Source organism: Haemaphysalis longicornis, unplaced genomic scaffold, assembly GCF_048455015.1.
Source record: "Haemaphysalis longicornis isolate Haplotype H1 unplaced genomic scaffold, Haemaphysalis longicornis Haplotype H1 scaffold_29, whole genome shotgun sequence".
Classification (NCBI taxonomy): Eukaryota; Metazoa; Arthropoda; class Arachnida; order Ixodida; family Ixodidae; genus Haemaphysalis; species Haemaphysalis longicornis.
Genome location: NW_027526331.1, coordinates 3,722,347 through 3,739,523, shown reverse-complemented (window position 1 = coordinate 3,739,523; position 17,177 = coordinate 3,722,347). Strand labels below are relative to the sequence as shown.

General features: G+C 46.4%; 2 protein-coding genes across 2 annotated transcripts in view; one reads left to right on the top strand and one right to left on the bottom strand.

Annotated features, from left to right (window-relative positions):
• LOC144173140 (uncharacterized) overlaps positions 1-7,685 on the top strand; it is a 37,906-nt gene extending 30,221 nt beyond the window's left edge. Inside the window, exon 7 of the mRNA XM_077701654.1 lies at positions 7,404-7,685. Within this exon, the coding sequence (XP_077557780.1) occupies positions 7,404-7,685 (282 nt within the window). The remainder of the gene's footprint in view (positions 1-7,403) is intronic.
• Positions 7,686-8,915: 1,230 nt separating this feature from the next.
• Positions 8,916-17,177, bottom strand: part of LOC144173139 (uncharacterized) — a 36,843-nt gene continuing 28,581 nt past the window's right edge. Inside the window, exon 3 of the mRNA XM_077701653.1 lies at positions 8,916-9,055. Within this exon, the coding sequence (XP_077557779.1) occupies positions 8,916-9,055 (140 nt within the window). The remainder of the gene's footprint in view (positions 9,056-17,177) is intronic.

Sequence of the window (17,177 nt, the reverse complement as noted above, 5' to 3'; positions counted from 1 at the left end):
TCCTTCTCTTGCCCTCTCAATCAGCTCACGCCGATCTTGATTTGACCAGCCTTTCAAAGCTGCCTACCTACTCCATAGAAGGGGAACATGAAGGGGAATAAGGGGAATAGCTGCCTACTCCAAAGAAGGGGAATATGTAATGTTTGAAGATATCTCCCCCGAACACTTGGACCTGGGCAGGTTGCATAGAAGAGGGTGCATGTTTCCACTGATTTAGCAGAGTTTCAAGTTAATGCCGGATTTTTCACATATAACATCTTCGCCTGACTAGATTTGTATATGTATCTGTTGGTTACACTGTGCAGGACTTGCGATCCTTCGGTGCTGAGGCCTTTTTGTGGCATGGAAGACGGTAGTACGTTCTTAGGCGCAAGAAGAGAAGACGGTCTTATTATTTTTCGGGGAGGGAAGTAGAGTAGCCGGCTGCCTTCTTCCCTTCCAGACCCTCGTGTACGAGTGCCCATGTGATATGAATTTTCTTCATTGTGGGTGGGAGAAACTTGTCGAAGCGTTTAATCACTCTGCCTGCAGCCGGCAATATAACGGTCTTTTGTGAGTCTGTAATGATGTTTATGCTCCTACCGTTCCGCTGGTTGGATTGCAAAGGGGGCGGCTAGAATTTCCATTTCTCCGTTCCTGTATGTATAGAAATCGTGAAGTTATAAAGGTTGCAGCGGTGGTGCACTACAATAATTTTTGTTTTAATTCACAGCTTGGAAGCACCCGCTCTTGCGGTTTTGCGTCATCCGTCGCTGTTGGCACTGTGTAATGATTGCAGCGCCGATGATCCCCTTCTTGACGATGACCCCCCTCCCTTCTCGTGGCCTTGTTCGGTCTCCCCATCCGGTGGCGGAATGTTGGGGCGGCCTGCGCCGACGCCAACCAGTCGCAACCCTTTGTATGGGCTTCGCCGGCGGCTTTTACGCGGCGTCGGGGGAGGCTTTCCTTTCATCCTGACCTTCGGGGACGGCCAGGGGGGGAGCGGGGAGGCGGCATTGCTCGCGCCCTGCTCGCGCGTGCTTCAACGAGTTTGTTCGGAGCTGCGGCCCAGAGTGGTCGCACCAAGACTTGCTCCCGTGGCGGTTTCTGGGCGCCAGAGCCCCACGAATTTCTCGCCAACCGTGCGGCGGTTCGGCACACTTTTGGCCTCCGGGCCACCATCAGGGATCGCGCCGCGATACCCCCTTTTGTGCGCTGCGGCGCCTTTTAATTTTAATCCAGTTTTTCTTGTCTTGTGCTATGTTTCGTCGTCTCTTGTGAATACGTGTAAATAGACTTCTTTTTCTTCATCACTTACTGGCCTCGTCTCGTCATCGGGTCCTTCACCACCCTCCACGACGACACCAACCACCTTTCACCAACGAACCAAACCTTACTCACTGTAACCGAGATTTTATTTATACAGATACCTACATCGCCCTCACGGGCATTAGTGTAGGTGGAGGGGAAACAAAAGGGGAATACAAATGTAGAAATACACTTGTCATACAAATCAAACAGATTGCGTTTCCTTAAACAATAATTATGCATCAAAGCAGTAGAATTACGGATGCACTGTTAGAAAAACAGCACTTCAAAAAAGGAAGATAAAGATAAAAAATGCATACACAGACAACAAGCACCTTAGCAGGGTTAACAATGTGTAGGTCCATCAGACGAACAAGGCACCGAGAACGAACAGGGCACCGTAGGTAGAGTGAGCAGGAGAGCGAAGGAGGAGAGCATGACGAAAGTGAAAGGGGCAGGGCGGTATACCGAGGGTGCCGCGCGAGACATGTCCCGCGGCGGCGACGAGCTGCGCAGGAAGGCCAGAGTATAGAGCGCGCCGTCGTGCTTTCGCTGATGAGGCGATCACTCCGTCGGACGAAATAAGTTCTGCCCGAGCAGGGGCAACGTGTCCGCTGCCGAAGCAATCGTCCTGAAGAGTTCAGTTCGCGCTGTGCTCAAATTTCTCTTTGGGGTATTGTAACTGTCAGGCAAATTTTTCGTACTTTCGTACATTCTGGCGCAGGTGATACTGTGTTTTAGTAGTTTTGGAAATTGCCTCGTAAGACTTTATTCCTGGCTTGTCGCATCTCCTTGTGTAGGTTTAATTCCATGTTGTTGGGCAGGGGAGGATTCTTATGAGTAGTCGCTGTATTAGAAACATGTCAATCATGGTGCCAAGTCCCTTCTTCTCCTGAGGCAAGCCTATCTTCCATACGATGTCCTATGCAAATTTTCTTTTCACCGAAGCTTATTACTTGAGGTACAAGGCCAGAACTGTCCACATCGACACCATGGGCAGCAGGCTCACAGAGAACAGGTGAAGGGGCAATCAGTAAAACTAAAAATAAAACAACGGCACGTACAAAAAGACACTGTAGCCGTCTTGCAGAATGCCGAATAAAAATGTCCTAAGAACACACTTGTCGAAACTTTTATAATTCAATAGAAATCGACATCCATCTCCGAAAGCCAGGATAACAGGTCGTGGCCTTGGAGGAGCAACGATTCTAATCTGACAGAGCACAGAAATACTCCGAAAGGCACTTTGTGACTGTGGGGGACGAATTTGGAACGGCGTGCAATTGGAACTTTGCTCACGTCGATTCTCCCCTGCTAGTGCACTGGTTACTTTTTCCCAAGTGGCTGATTCTTTAAAAGGAGTCATAAAGACCCGATTTGAGGATCTTTTCGGTGAGGGCGAACACTGGGAGATTCAAGGTTGCCTCATATGCTGTTCTGATGGTGCTGTTTATTTTTTTAAGCAAAAGCTGTTCAAGCGAAAGGTTTCCAAGTGGGACGATTGCGTGTTGCGAAAAAACCTATGCATTTTCCCGTAGGGTTGGTCGACCAAAAAGCTGTGATAAGATCACTGGACACAAGCCGCGTGCGTGAAAGCTGGCTTCCGTTGTGTCAAAACGGTTACTTGAAAATCGCGAAAAATGAACTGTTCAATACAAGGCAGTACAAGCATCGATCATGAAGAAGGAGTACGATAGTATACGTTTACCTCATAAACCACGTATCGGTATTATACACTGAGATCGTTCGTAAATGCGTCTCCTTGTGCGCCAAAAATCGTCGCATGGGCTTGTTCTTCGTTTGTGATTTGGGCCTTTGAAGGTTTAACAATCGATTGGGCGCACTTTCAGCGGAGGTTTTGATGCACTTCTGACGCAGTTCTGATGTTGGCAAGCTTTCACGCTTCTCTCGACTTTCCCCGGGAGGGGTGGTAAATTTTTCTTCATTGTGGGTAAGTTTAAATAATGCACGGAAGGCTTTACGATATCTGGCTCATGATATCGGGCCTTCATGATTTTTATCGTTTCCTCTCTGTTCACGCTCTTCCCTTAGTTTGGCATTTTACAGTGGGGACCAAAAGGTTAATGATTTTTGGTGTTTTTACAGATGTGAGATCGGTTCTGCTGTATCGCTGTTGGGTTATGGCGAGGATTCTTACATGTCTATTCACTGCGATGGCATCCTTACCTATTTAAAGGGTTAATTTTTAACTAGTCCCAGTGGCGCCATTCGTCGTTTGCCAGAGAGAGCTTGAGGCGGGGACAGAGCCGCGGGAAATTCGAAAAGTAATTGTCAAAATAGTATAATTTGACGCTATACATTGAGTTTTATTTGTTTTAGGGCACATCTATGTTCATCATCAAGGCCTTCCTTGGTTTTTAGGAGACAGGCGGTACTCTTTCAGCCCTGTTTCTTGCTTAGGCGACCAATGTTGGTGCCGCGGATCAGTGCGGGTGGGAGAAGCGCTTTGTTGTGATACCGTCATTCGAGGGCACGTCGGGCGACCGCATCTTCCGAGCATGCTTACCACCGACAGGGCGTAGAACGAACTTTGCTGCACAGGTTCGGCGCCGGCTGAAATCACGTATCCGTCTTTTGCCTCTGCCTTAAATATTATTGTCCTCCTTCCCACACCCCAGCTACCGCAGCGCCGTAATCCATATTCAGGAAAAGCCTAGCATCTGCCTGCCTCAGTCGTAGCTTCCGGTTAGCGGAGATGACGTATTTCCGCAGACGATTGATAAACCCAGCTGATAGCGGACGGCGAGCACCCGCAGAGAAATGTAGAGCCTAATAAGGATATCACGATCGAAACACGCACCCCAGGTGGAGATTGATCCCGCATAATCCCACGATTGAGGGCCCAGTGTCCTTCGAGTGGGCACCAAAACACTCTATTCTCCGTATGCGTTCTAGTGATTTTCTTGGGATCCTAGACTGCTAGCTTTTCTTGCGGTTTTCATTCAACGAGCCGCTAATTCTTCATTGCACTATAACTGTATGCATAGCAAGGGCCTCTGTTTTCGCTGCCTTTGCTCGGTAGGAAGCATGACAGTGTTTCCCGCCGGTCGACTGCTCTTGGCGGGCTGTAGACTCTCGAGTCATGTCCCGGGTGTTACGATAAGCTCCGTCCTACCTACCGAGTTACCAGAGCACCGCTGGCTATCAACTCCGAGCCTAGGCTACACTTCATGCACATGGATAGTAAAGGAAGGGGAGGGGAGTGTGTAGCTGAAAGGTCGTGAGCTCAGTGCGCACTACAGGCTCCTTTTTCTAGACTTTCTTTCTTATCATTTCAGAAGTGGCTATCGTATTTCGGGAACCGAGCACCAGACGCAGACGTCTCCCAGCATGGTGCAGGAAGAGCTGGCGAACCCTTGCTTAATATAGCGATAGCCCCACACGCTATCGTTTAGAGAGGCTAGAACTACCTCCCCCCACACCTCTCTTTCTCCGGCCGTAGCGAGATTATGGCGACAATTACAAACACCATCCCTCCCCACCGGACACATCATCTACCTCATATATTTCAGGTTACCGATATCCACGCCCAAATTGCCCCGCATGTGGCGCTTCAGATTCCAAGCCAAGCGCCATTGGCGAAGGCCTCTTTTTACCCCTGCTTCTCTTACCCAACTCTCCCCCAACCTGGCTGTACATGACCGTGAGCTCCTCAAACAAGCTACAGCTCCTGACCACTACTAGGGATAAAGGTTGCCTCACGCACCTGTCCGACCTAAAGAACACTCGCTGGGACTGGACATCCACAGAAATAGAAAGTTGCCCCCCCCCCCCCCCCCCGCCACTCTCTCTGTCTCCATTTCTCCTATGCTTTTGTTGGAGTTCTAGACCACTGCTGCTATGCGGGTGCGTCTTCTTGTGCGCTAACATTTATCTCTGGACTTATACCCACCGTTGAAATTTCCTGTCCTCGGCTTCCCTTTCAAAAAAGATTATTCTTTTTACTAGCAGACAACTTTTGTAGCTATTCCGCGCGCGTTTGGGCTTTTGGGTCTACCATTTTTCAAGCGTTCTTATGCTATGCCGCGGCGTTCGCACAGCAGCTATAAGCGCTCAGCCCTTATTGGACTGGGACAGAGCTAACATTGCGAGACGAGACAATAACACAACACGAGCGCTTGTTCTCGCACGAAAAGCTTCGAGCACGACGTCGCCGTGTGCAAAAGAATGACGCCGTGGTGTATCGTATGACTGTGCAGCCATGCTTACACACCCATAACGCACCTGCAACTTATCGTCCATTATTATGTTTTTTTTCCCTCATTTTTCGCAGTTTTGTATCAGCCGTTGTCCTCGCGACATCGTATTCTTCGCTCAATAACCTTTATCCAAATGACCGTTTTCGTTATATCAAAAGCTGTGCAATTAGCCGATAACGGCGTTCCAAGTTAACAAGACTATGTAGTCGTATACTTTCAACCGAACGAAATGGATCAGAACGGGCAGCTTGTGGCAACTTGTGGACGTATATTGTTTCTGGCGGTGATCAATTACGCTAGCCTAATGATGACGAGGGTGAAACAGCTGTTCGCTTGCGCTTGATAGTTAAAGGGGTCATGCAGACAAAACACGAGTTTGGTTCATTCGAAAGATTGCCTCGTTAGAATCACACTGTGACACCACTTTTAACGCACACTTCGATAAAAGAACCTACATAATGAGGAAAAAAGGGAATGGCAATGCGACCCACTAGCTCATTTCCCGCAACAGAGCCCATGATGCCATATGTGCCCAGCTTTGCGATTGGCTGAGGCCGGGAAAAGGAAACGCAAATTAAGCACGGCTTATAAGACTGCCGAGCGAGCTATTTTCGCTTAAATGGAATGCATATTCATTTTACAGCAGTAACAATGGAGCGTTCAACAACGAAAGTTACGAAAATGGCCGTAAACGTAGAAGTACCGATGCGCACCGCTGTTGGTAATGGGCGCACTATGCTCTTTTTAGCTGCACAGCAGTTCGCCGCTTTGGAGTTGTCTTACACCACACTGGCCGATTGGCGTAAGCGACGTTGTCTTACGCGACCATGTTTACTTTCTACCGTAACGGTTACTTTCTACCGTAACAAAAACAACCCAGTTGCGGTCAAAAAACAAGCAACGGTAGACAATGGTCCGTGGCTGAGTATGGTAGCGCCATCTTGGAGGACTGACGGCAAGCAAGCGAAGCAAGGCTGCAGAGCCGAATTACGCAGTGGAATTTCGTTTGAATACGCGCACTTCTGACTCCACGGCAGATGTCACAAAAACACACAGTTTGGCGGAAGAATCAAAATTTTAACCTAAATAGATTAATTTCTCAGTGAATAAGGCCTCATTTGCTGCCGAACAAGCGCTGGAGTCAATATAAAACACGGAATCTTTCGAATAAAACAGACTTGTATTTCGTCTGTATGGCCCCTTTAAGCGGCAGCTGGGCCGTCTGGGCGTGCACTTCAACGCTAGCGAAGCCATGAATCCAGCCATCCGGTAGATATAGCTAGGCGGCATGCTGCGAAATCTCAGCAAAGAAACACTTTCACGAAACTCTGTATACCTAGTCTTCGCTTTCGCGCAGGATGACTAGGTGTAGAACTCTTCCACCTGAGCCATTTCTTTTTCCGGGCCAGACGGGCATGTAAGCCCTCATTCACACAGCCGTCACCTTCTCCGTCACGGCGCCGCCACGTCAAGAAACCGCGAGGGAGACGTAAACTGAGTAGCGTTCGTACTGGAGCTCTCCGTCAGATTACAGGGTCGTCTGCCTAGTGATCAGTTTAGCCTAGCATTGAGCGTGCTTAATCTGAAAAGTAAAGAAAATGGCTTGTGCTCACTTTTCGCTAACTTTAGCCGTAAAAATTTGTTTTCTGATTGGCTGGTTTACCGCGGGGCATGGTCCCGTCGCGTTGACGGGACGGAAACGTACAGCTTGGCCTCCCGTCAGCATCGCACCGTTTTCGGCGAGAATTCGCCGGAAAAACCGTCGCCCATGACGGAAGACGGTGACGTGACAGTGACGGTGACGTGATGGGGTGAAAAGCGGCTGTGTGAATGAGGGTTTATCCTGCCATCAAACGACCGTTGCGGCTGCAGTGTGTGCGGGTTTCTGTGACGCAGCCAGCCCGCTGGCGCGGCCACCGGCACCGTGGCAGCTCGGCCCTGAGACGCGGCCAGCGGCCCCGAGGCGGCGGGGGCGGTGGCGGCAAGGCGAGTCGGCTGAGCGAGGAAGAGCGGCTGCGCACCGACGTGGACGGCCTCCAGCCGTGCCTGGCCGACGACGACTGCAACCTGCACGCGTCCTGCGTCGTGGCGCTTGGCTCGACCAAGGGACGCTGCGCCTGCGACCGCGGCTACCTGGGCAACGGCCTCTTCTGCTGGGAGGCCTTCTTTCTGCGTTAGCTGGGCCTTCGGGGCCGATTAAAAATTGCGTGGCTGCATCTGAGGCGACGACCTGGTTGAGAAGAACTTGTTGTTGGTCGAGTTGGTGCATCTTGGTGAATAAACACGGGCTTCGCGCGATAAAGACACCACACACAGGAAGGACAGGCGAGCGCAAACTCTCAACTAAACTTTATTGGACAGATCATACAAATATAAGTACACTATTACCAGGCCACACATGCGCATTCCTACAATTAATGCAATCTTTACAGGCAGCTCTATCACAACGCTACAGACACATTTCAAGATATACGATCTCTGGTTTATGAAGAAACACCGATTCATCACTCACTCATCCTTCTCCCTTCTTTCTTATATCGTAGGCCTCTAAAATGTCCCGTGCCTTCGTGGTCGCTGGACCTGCGCAGAACCTTAACTTCTTTTAACAGCAGTTCACACTCGCCACTCGTGCAGGCCAGACAGTGAGCGGGCAAGTGGGCATTAGTTTTGTTTTTGACAGAGAAGTCACGCACATATACGGTCATTGATACAGCGTCCTGCCTCCCTACGTAGACTTTGCCACACTTCAATGGACCAGATAATAGTGTACTTATATTTGTATAATCTGTCCAATAACGTTTAGTTGAGAGTTTGCGCTCGTCCTGTCCTTCCTGTGTGTGGTGTCTTTTTCGCGCAAAGCCCGTGTTTATTCAACGACCTTGTTGAGCTTGTTCCGGGTATTTCAAGGCAGAACCACCCTGAAAGAGAAAAGGGCAGGAAGGGGAAAAATGGGACTTCGTTGAGCTTCGACTTAATTTTAAGCGAACCTATTTTGGTTCTTCCCTCGGTTGCACGGGTGGCTGCTGCTGCTGATTTCTGGCCACGTGCGCAGCTGGGTACGTTGCCCGAGTTAAAAGAGGGTCTCACCTGTTAATATTCCTATGGCACTCACTACTTCATGACCCACGGGCTTAAAAACCATCGTGCACTAATGCGAAAAGTTTCACAAATCCATATAAATGTTCATAACGGCCTAGTTTGTTTATTTTAGAACACGGATATGTCGAACACAGATACACCGAATTATTGTCAATATCTAGCAGTCTTAACATGCCCTTGGAAATTCCATGCGAAAGTATAGCGCTGTTGTATGCGTGTATCGAACTCCTGATCACGGGCACTCTCTATATATCAACGCTGCACTGCAAGTGCCTCTCCAAGTGCGCTTCTACTGACGGGTGGATGCGATTATGATGACTTCTCGCGGGCGCTGCCGCGCTCGGTGAGGATGAGGAAGCAGTGTGGCGTCACTTCGATGGCCATCAATACCTGCTGCTCGCACGCTAGCATGGGGGCCAGCCGCATGGCAGCGAGAACGCGGGGAGCGACTGGGTGCGAAAAGCACTACCTCAGAAGAACTTCTGGATGGACTGCGCGGTGCGGACCATCGACACCAAGATCGTGTTCGCACGCATGCTGGGCAAATCGGCCACCGCTCTTGTCACCTTCGAGGGCAGCACGGTTCCCCGCGCCGTCTACTTTTACGGAAGGGGAATGACGTGCAACCTATACAAGGCTACAAGGCTGGTCTGCCAAATATGCAGAAAAACGGGGCACAGAGCCGACGTGTGCCCAGAACCCAACGCCAACATCTGCTCGTCATGCGGAGAAGAAAACCCTGCGAAAGACCACAAGTGCACGCCCAAATGCCCGGTGTGCACAAAGAAACACCACACGGGCTCCAAGGGCTGCGAGCTGAAATTCCGTAGCCCCACAATCCCACCAGGCAATAGAAGCAAAATTTCAACAAAGCAAAGCAGACCAAGATGGTTCGACGACGAGTGGCCAGAGCTGGAACACCACCCGGAGCCAGAAGACCGAGAGGACCAACCAGCCCAAGGGAAACCGAAGGGTTCTGGGACCAAGGCCCTCAAGAAGAAGAGGAGCAAAGAAGACGACAGAACTAAGGTGAGCTGGGCAGATGCAGCTTCCCAGGACTATATTTGTCATAAACGCAAAATGTCCAAGCAAACCAAGTATAAGGATGAAATTGCAGCTCTCAAGGAACTTATATTAGACACTAAGGCAGAAAATGAAATGTTAAGAAAGAAATTAGAGAAATACGAGAGATCAGAAGGAAGAAACCCAACCCAAACAGAAACTGAACCCTCCACATCGGGCGCTCGAACCATAGCAGTACTGGACTACAATCTAATTAGTCGAATGAACAAGAAAATTCAAGAACGTAAAATAGAAATAGAAGTAGAGTTTAAAAAAAGTCCTCATGGATTGGAGCAAAGCCATAGGGGAAGATAGTGCACAAATCCCAATAGACCAGGCCAAGAAAATTAGAACAGGCTAATAAGCGGAAGTTCGAAGGCACACGAGCGAGCAAAAATCCAAAACAAATAATCATTGAAAAGAACCAAAGCCAAATGGACGCGGAATCCGACGACACAGACTCAGAAAGTGACCTATAGACGGCACGTAATCCAAGAACAATTGTAGAATTGTAGAAGCCTACATAATAAGAAATACTCCTTAGAAACGTACATAACCACCATAGAACTGAAACCGGACGTCCTATGCCTGCAAGAAGTAAAGGTGCAAACTAGTCTCAGAGGATACAACAGGGTGGACCTTTCAAAAGACTTCAGAGCAGCCGTATACGTAAAAAAAGACATAACTGCCCGGAAGCACTACTTATCCACTAGAGAACCGTCAGCGAACTTGGTTGAAATATACCCCAGCCAGAGAGGACAGAAGAGTTTCTTCATATTGAACATATACAGCTCTCCCTCCAACCCGAAAGAGAATTTTACCCCTCTTTTCCAATAGACGATGCGCCTAACCCGGAACAATAACGTCATAATTTTAGGAGACATGAACGCTCCACATAATGAATGGAACTACAATACCGTAAAAGGAAGAAATTTAATTGATACTATGGAATATCTAAATCTCCAAACGATCAATGATACAGCATACCCCACAAGAACGGGTAACCACAGACGCAAAGATACATGCCCTGACTTGACCATTGTGCCCACCAAGGACCGACTCACAGCCTGGGCAAATACGGGTGAGAATCTCGGCAGCGATCACGATATAGTAGAGATTAGGACAACATCAGACAACTTTAGAAGAAAGGCAAGAAAACAAAAAAGGCAAGAAAAAAAGGCAAGAAAACAAAAAAAAACAAAAGCTAAGAGAAAAAGAAGAAATAGAATACATAGAAATCTGGTGTCATTACATAAGAGAAGCTCTCAAAGAGAAGCTCAAAAGGCAAGAAAAAAAGGCAAGAAAACAAAAAAAACAAACGCTAAGAGAAAAAGAAGAAATAGAAGACATAGAAATCTGGTGTCATGACATAAGAGAAGCTCGCAAAGAGTTCACCAAGGAATTTGGACAAGAGAGTGAATACCTGTGTCTCGACAACCATCTGATCAGTCTATGGAACAAGAAACAAATGCTAACTAAGCGATGGAAAAAGAAAAGACACAACAAGAAGCTAAAAGCAAGAATTAAAAAGAAACCTGAATCTAGCTAGGAAGTATGCGATACAACTCGCGAATGAGAATTGGCAAGACTTCTGTGACACACTCAAGAATACCCTAGATACCTCGAAGACATGGGCAATAATTACTCGTATGCTCAATCCGGAGACAACAAAAAGGGAGACCGGACACAACATCAACAGAGTGGCCAAAGGTTTCGAAGGCACCAACGAGGAACTAATTAATACCCTAAAAGACAGATTTGAACTGAACGCGAAAATTCCCCCCTCTACAAGAGAATGCCGAGGTTCCCCAAATGCAAAGCTTGACAGTGACACCACAAAATAGGAAGTATATCAAGCCATCCTTGACAGCAAACGACAGAGTGCGCCAGGAGAAGATGGAATCGACAATAACATACTCAGGAACCTAAATGACTCACAACTGGAAGCATTAGCTGCATACATAAATGAAAAGCTATGGAAGCCGAACCGATTACCTATGCAATGGAAGCACTCGAGAATTACGACAATACCCAAACCAGGGAAGACACCGGTTATTGAAAATATAAGACCGATATCACTTACCTCGTGCGTAGGAAAGGTGTACAAAAGAATCATCACGACAAGGCTTCAGAAGCACTTGGAGGAAAACATGTTTCCACACTGTATGATTGGTTTCTTCTGTGGACTATCCACCCAAGATGCCTTTCTACAGCTGAGACACGACATCCTCAATGGCAATGACGACTACGATCAAATTGTGTTAGCCCTGGATGTGAAAGGGGGAATTGGACAGCGTATCGCATGAGGAAATATTGAAAGCAGCTGAAAAGGCAGGATGCGGCAAGAAAGTTTGATTACATCAGAAACTTCCTGTCAAACAGAACAGCCACGATTGGCATTGGAAACACTAGATCCGAACCTTTCGAAATGACTAACAGGGGAACTCCACAAGGGGCCGTCATCTCCCCAGTGCTGTTCAACCTGACAATGACTGAAATAGCCAAGAAATTAGAAGAGAAAGAACACATCGGCAAATCAATCTACGCTGATGACATCACCATCTGGACCAAAATTGGAACCCTCTCAGAAAAACTACTGATCCTACAAGAAACAACCAACGAGCTACAAAAGCCAATACGAAGAAATGGCCAAAAATGTGCCCCAGAAAAAACTGAACTCATTAGAATAAGACCTTCCAAAGAGGAAATTACCTTTGGAAGCATAGTAATTGACATCCAAAACATTCTCTTCAAGCCGACGATAGGAATATTAGGCATGCACATACAAAACGACAACAAGGCCACCACCACCTCGGAGGAGCTAAAGAAAACAACACAACAATTGGCTAGAGCCATCCGAAGAATCACAAGAACAAGAAAAGGCATGAGAGAAGAAGACACTCTCAAGCTGGTGCAAGTATTATTCATGAGTAGAATTACTAACAGCTTACCGTACCACCACATCGCCGCAAATCAACATGAGAGGGTCGACGCACTTATCTGAACTGCCTAGAAGGTAGCTCTCAGTCTTCCCATATACACCTCAAATGAGAAATTCTACAAGTTAGGAGTGTGCAACACCTTTCGGGAAGTCGCAGAGACTCTCCTAGAAGCCCAGAAAGAACGAGTACTGAAAACCAAGACTGGAATAGAAATACTGATAAGAGCCGGGTACTCAGTCCACTCAGAGTACATACAGAGAACAACAGAACTTTCTCCTCAACAAGGAGCAAGCCTCAAAATTCCACCTATTCCCCAAAAAATGAACCCTACATACAACAAAGGAAAAAGAATAGCAAGAACAAGATACATTAGGAAGACCTACGACAAAGACCCGGACCCAGTCTACACCGACGCGACAACTAACAGCCGTGGCAATGCCTCAGCGGTGGTAGTCAACTGCGACCGGAAAACTCTAGAATTCCTAATGAGCAACAAACAGAACATAGAAGAAGCCGAAACCACTGCCATCCTAATGGCCATAAGGGGGGGCGAGTACAAAACGAAAAATGTCACCATAATTACTGACTCCACGATAGCAATTAGAAAAATTAGAAACCTAATTTGTGGAATAATTCCTAAAACAGCAAAGAATATAATGCCTCTGACACCGAAAGGCAAACACAAAATAATATGGACCCTGGCCCATCTACCGACCGACTCCGGTTATGCCGACTAACCAGAAATCTCAGGAAAATCCAGACAAACACCTACCCACATACGTACAGATTAGCACTTATGTTTCCAGATAAGTACAACGAAGAATGCCATAAATGCCATCAGAAGGCAGAACTCTTCCACACTGTATGGAACTGCCCGCCCATATGGCTACAGAACAACTACAACACATCAATAGAGTCCTGGGAAGCGGCACTGTACAGCTCGGACCTCTCCAGTCAGCGAGAATTGCTGGAAAGAGCCAAGCTAGTGGGTTTCGCCACTGGAGTCCTGGAAATAGGATTCCACCCTTAACCCCCCCCCTTCCCCCCTGAATCAAGTTTACCACCACCACCACCACGAAAAGCGATTTGAGAGGAGAGAAGAGCGACCCGAAATGCAGGGTTACCAGGCTTCTCAAGCTTGGACATTCCCTGTCTAAAAATCGACGCCCCACGTGACCAACCTACAGCGCAGTATTCGACCATCAAGTAAACCAGACGGGACAACCGGAAGGTTACTTTTGGTAGAGAACACAAAACATTCATCCCGTTACTCAAAGAGTCAATAAAGTTCGCTTACAATGTGTTGTTTAAAAATAATATTAACAAGTTTCGCATCATACATTTGTTGAGCAAATATGTATGCAACTTTTTACTAACAGCCGACTGGTGCACCACCTCGCTTCTGAATTCGCAACCACAAAGCCGCCAATTCAAATTGAAACCGCTGCAACGGCCCACCGTTTCTATGTGCGCGGAGCACTGGTTTCGTGACTGTTATTGCTGTTATGTGCTTTTGCTTCCATCAGTTGTTGAGAGGACTGGCAAAACACAGGAATTGAGTGCTTGTGGAATGACAAATGTGGGAAATTCCACAGCGGAAGACAGCTGTCGAAGCCGGAATATTTGAATCTTCCAACAGAAGGTGAGTGTTATGCACTCCGCTAGAAAGACGGTGCAAACGAAACCGTTGTCGCCGTCAATACCTCATTTGTGCATGACTCCCGCTGGAATATTGTCTTATTACATGATTCAAATATAAAATCTGCATTCCTCGGCGTTTTTGATCAGAGTGCATGCGGAGTTAGCTAAAAAAAACTTGAAAAAAGTGAAAAACTTTTAAGGTACAGCCTCTCAACTCTCCTGGCCGCTTTCGAACATTTTTGACTATCTAGAACCCGAAAAGTTGTGGGCGCATTTGCCTCAAAAGGTGTGGCATTATTTCGGATGGAAGTTTTGAGGCTACCAAAAGACACTAATTCGCCCGAGCTTTACCTAACTGTTGCCTTTCAGTTTTGACGCGTTAGTGAGCATTTAGTCAACAGCGCTTTGCTACAACTAAAGTTTGCCATCATATAGACGTGGTGGTGCGATTTCGGTTATATTATCATGCCTTGTGACAGCTGATGCTTGCATCATGGTTAATACGCGTGAACTCAAAAATACTGCCTTTTTTTCAGAGGTCGGGGCTCATATACACATTCTGGCTGAACCTTCAATATTGTCGGCGCACGCAACAACTTCACCAAGGTCTAGCAGGCCATTTCAACTCTTCGTGCTTGCCTGATATGACACCCATGCGCCCGACTAGTGTGTTTATGTATATTTAACTTCCACTTATAGTTGTTTCTCTGAATTCGTGTGACATGATTCTCTTAAGTATTCGTTCTTCCAATTTATTTTACCTTTTTCATTCATTCCTTGTTTTTTTTTTTGCAGATACAACCATGAACAAAGAAGCACACACTGGAAAGCGACCACATCAAGTTCTCAGCACGAGCAAATGTATTATGTAGCCTGCAGATAAATGTTACAAAGTGCCAGGTATTTTTACCAAATGTTAAAAAGAAGGTCAGCATATATCAATGCGTTCATACATGTGATGTGCATATATATGAGTATGAATGGAACATTGTTCAATTCAAGAACACGATATTCTATGTCAAAAAATATTTAACTTCGACCGAGTATTCGGTGTACTGCAAATACTGAGACGCATCAAAATGTGCGATGTGATATTGTTACGTAGCTAGCCACTATAGATTCACTCTTGCCCCGAAATTCAACGTTTATCAATAAATCACGATGCGTACACATTGGCAAATGTAAGAAAGCAAATCCGGGTTCTAGTTTACTTTCTTCCATTCCCTTTCATTGCTGCTCAAGAGTACTTCAATTTCTCTGTATATTTACGACACTTCGCACAAAAAAAAAATTGCCGTAAGGCCAACCGTAGAACTCCTTTTATCAGCCCAAAGCATGTTCGTGCGACAAGCTGAGAGGAAGTAAACTTTATTGGAGCAGCCCATTTCTGATAGACACTATGATTCTATGCTCTGGAGATCGAGTAGGTGTCTCCTTTGTTAACAGCGCTGTGTGGATCTTGCAGGAGGGCTTTAAACCTTTGTACACAAAGAAATGTGAGGCGTCAGAGTTTGTCTTGGAGGTCTGGAGATGTAGTAGCCCGGTTCATCTAGAAGCAGGGATAAGCGTGTGGCAAAAGTGAGGAAGGAGGAGGTGTGGTGCTTTGTACCTCAAGGGCAGATTGCTTTAGCGAGTTGGATGGGTTGCCTGGGAATACCTCTCAAGGGCTTTTGGTACCGAATATAATAAGGAAGGCCACTACAACACTCAATTAGTAAGCGTGCGAAAATCCCAGTTCCCTCCAGGGCAGAATTTTACATGTAGTCACCGACTGCACATTGTTGCACAAGTGGGTGAAAACTGTTCAATCAATACAGCATGATGTCGTTCCCAAAAATAGTGCACGCAGGCAGGTCTTGCTCTAAATTGCAAGAAATGGAAGATAGTAGATACTATTGGTTGAACCTACAAGGAGTCTAATAACTTTAAGGCGTGTACAGAACTGTGCAGTGCAGTCCATGCATTGCAGAGTCAAAACATATTTGTAAGTCTTGCTTACTGATGTGCATGGTTTTTTCGCATTTATGAATCACTGAAGCAGAAAAAGTGCTTTTAAAATTTTACTGTCAATACAGTATAAGGCCATCCACATTACTACTGGCAAAATTGAACATTTGATTTCATTTATTTACACCTGAAAGGGCATTACATAAGGGGAGCGGGGACTCTTGGCCGAAGTATAGTTGCAACGCATACAAAAACTAAGACGATGGGAACAAAAAGAATACAAGATTAACGAGATGAAATTTAACTCATTGCAGCAAACGGTGTTAATCAGGGTAACTGAACTAACAATGCAAGTGCGACTCAACACAGGGTGCGTAATACGTTATTGTGCAGCTGGGTTCTTAAATCATATTTATCCTCTCTTGCTTATGGAAATTACATTTCTTGTCGCGTTTATACTGTGTAAATATGAAGGTAAAACTATTTAGACCTAGGGTGTTTAACTACATTCTATATGCCATCAGCAAGTGAAATATCTCGTTCATGAGTATTAATTACAGCACATGACTCGTAACCACCCTACAGCGTAATAAACAGCTGATACCAACGTTATGTACATCCTATTGTTGAACGGTAACGCTGCTGTTTATGCCAGCATCAAGTATAATAATGGGGCATGCAAAAAGCATTACCGTAATTAAACTAGTTAGAAATTAACTAGTTAGATGCCATCAGCAAGTGAAATATCTCGTTCGTGAGTATTAATTACAGCACATGACTCGTAACCACCGTACAGCGTAATAAACAGCTGATACCAACGTTATGTACATCCTATTGTTGAACGGTATAGCTACTGTTTATGCCAGCATCAAGTATAATAATGGGGCATGCAAAAAGCATTACTGTAATTAAACTAGTTAGCAATTAACTATTTAGCAATTTTCATGCAACAGAGCATATCGGAGTACTTTTAAAATTT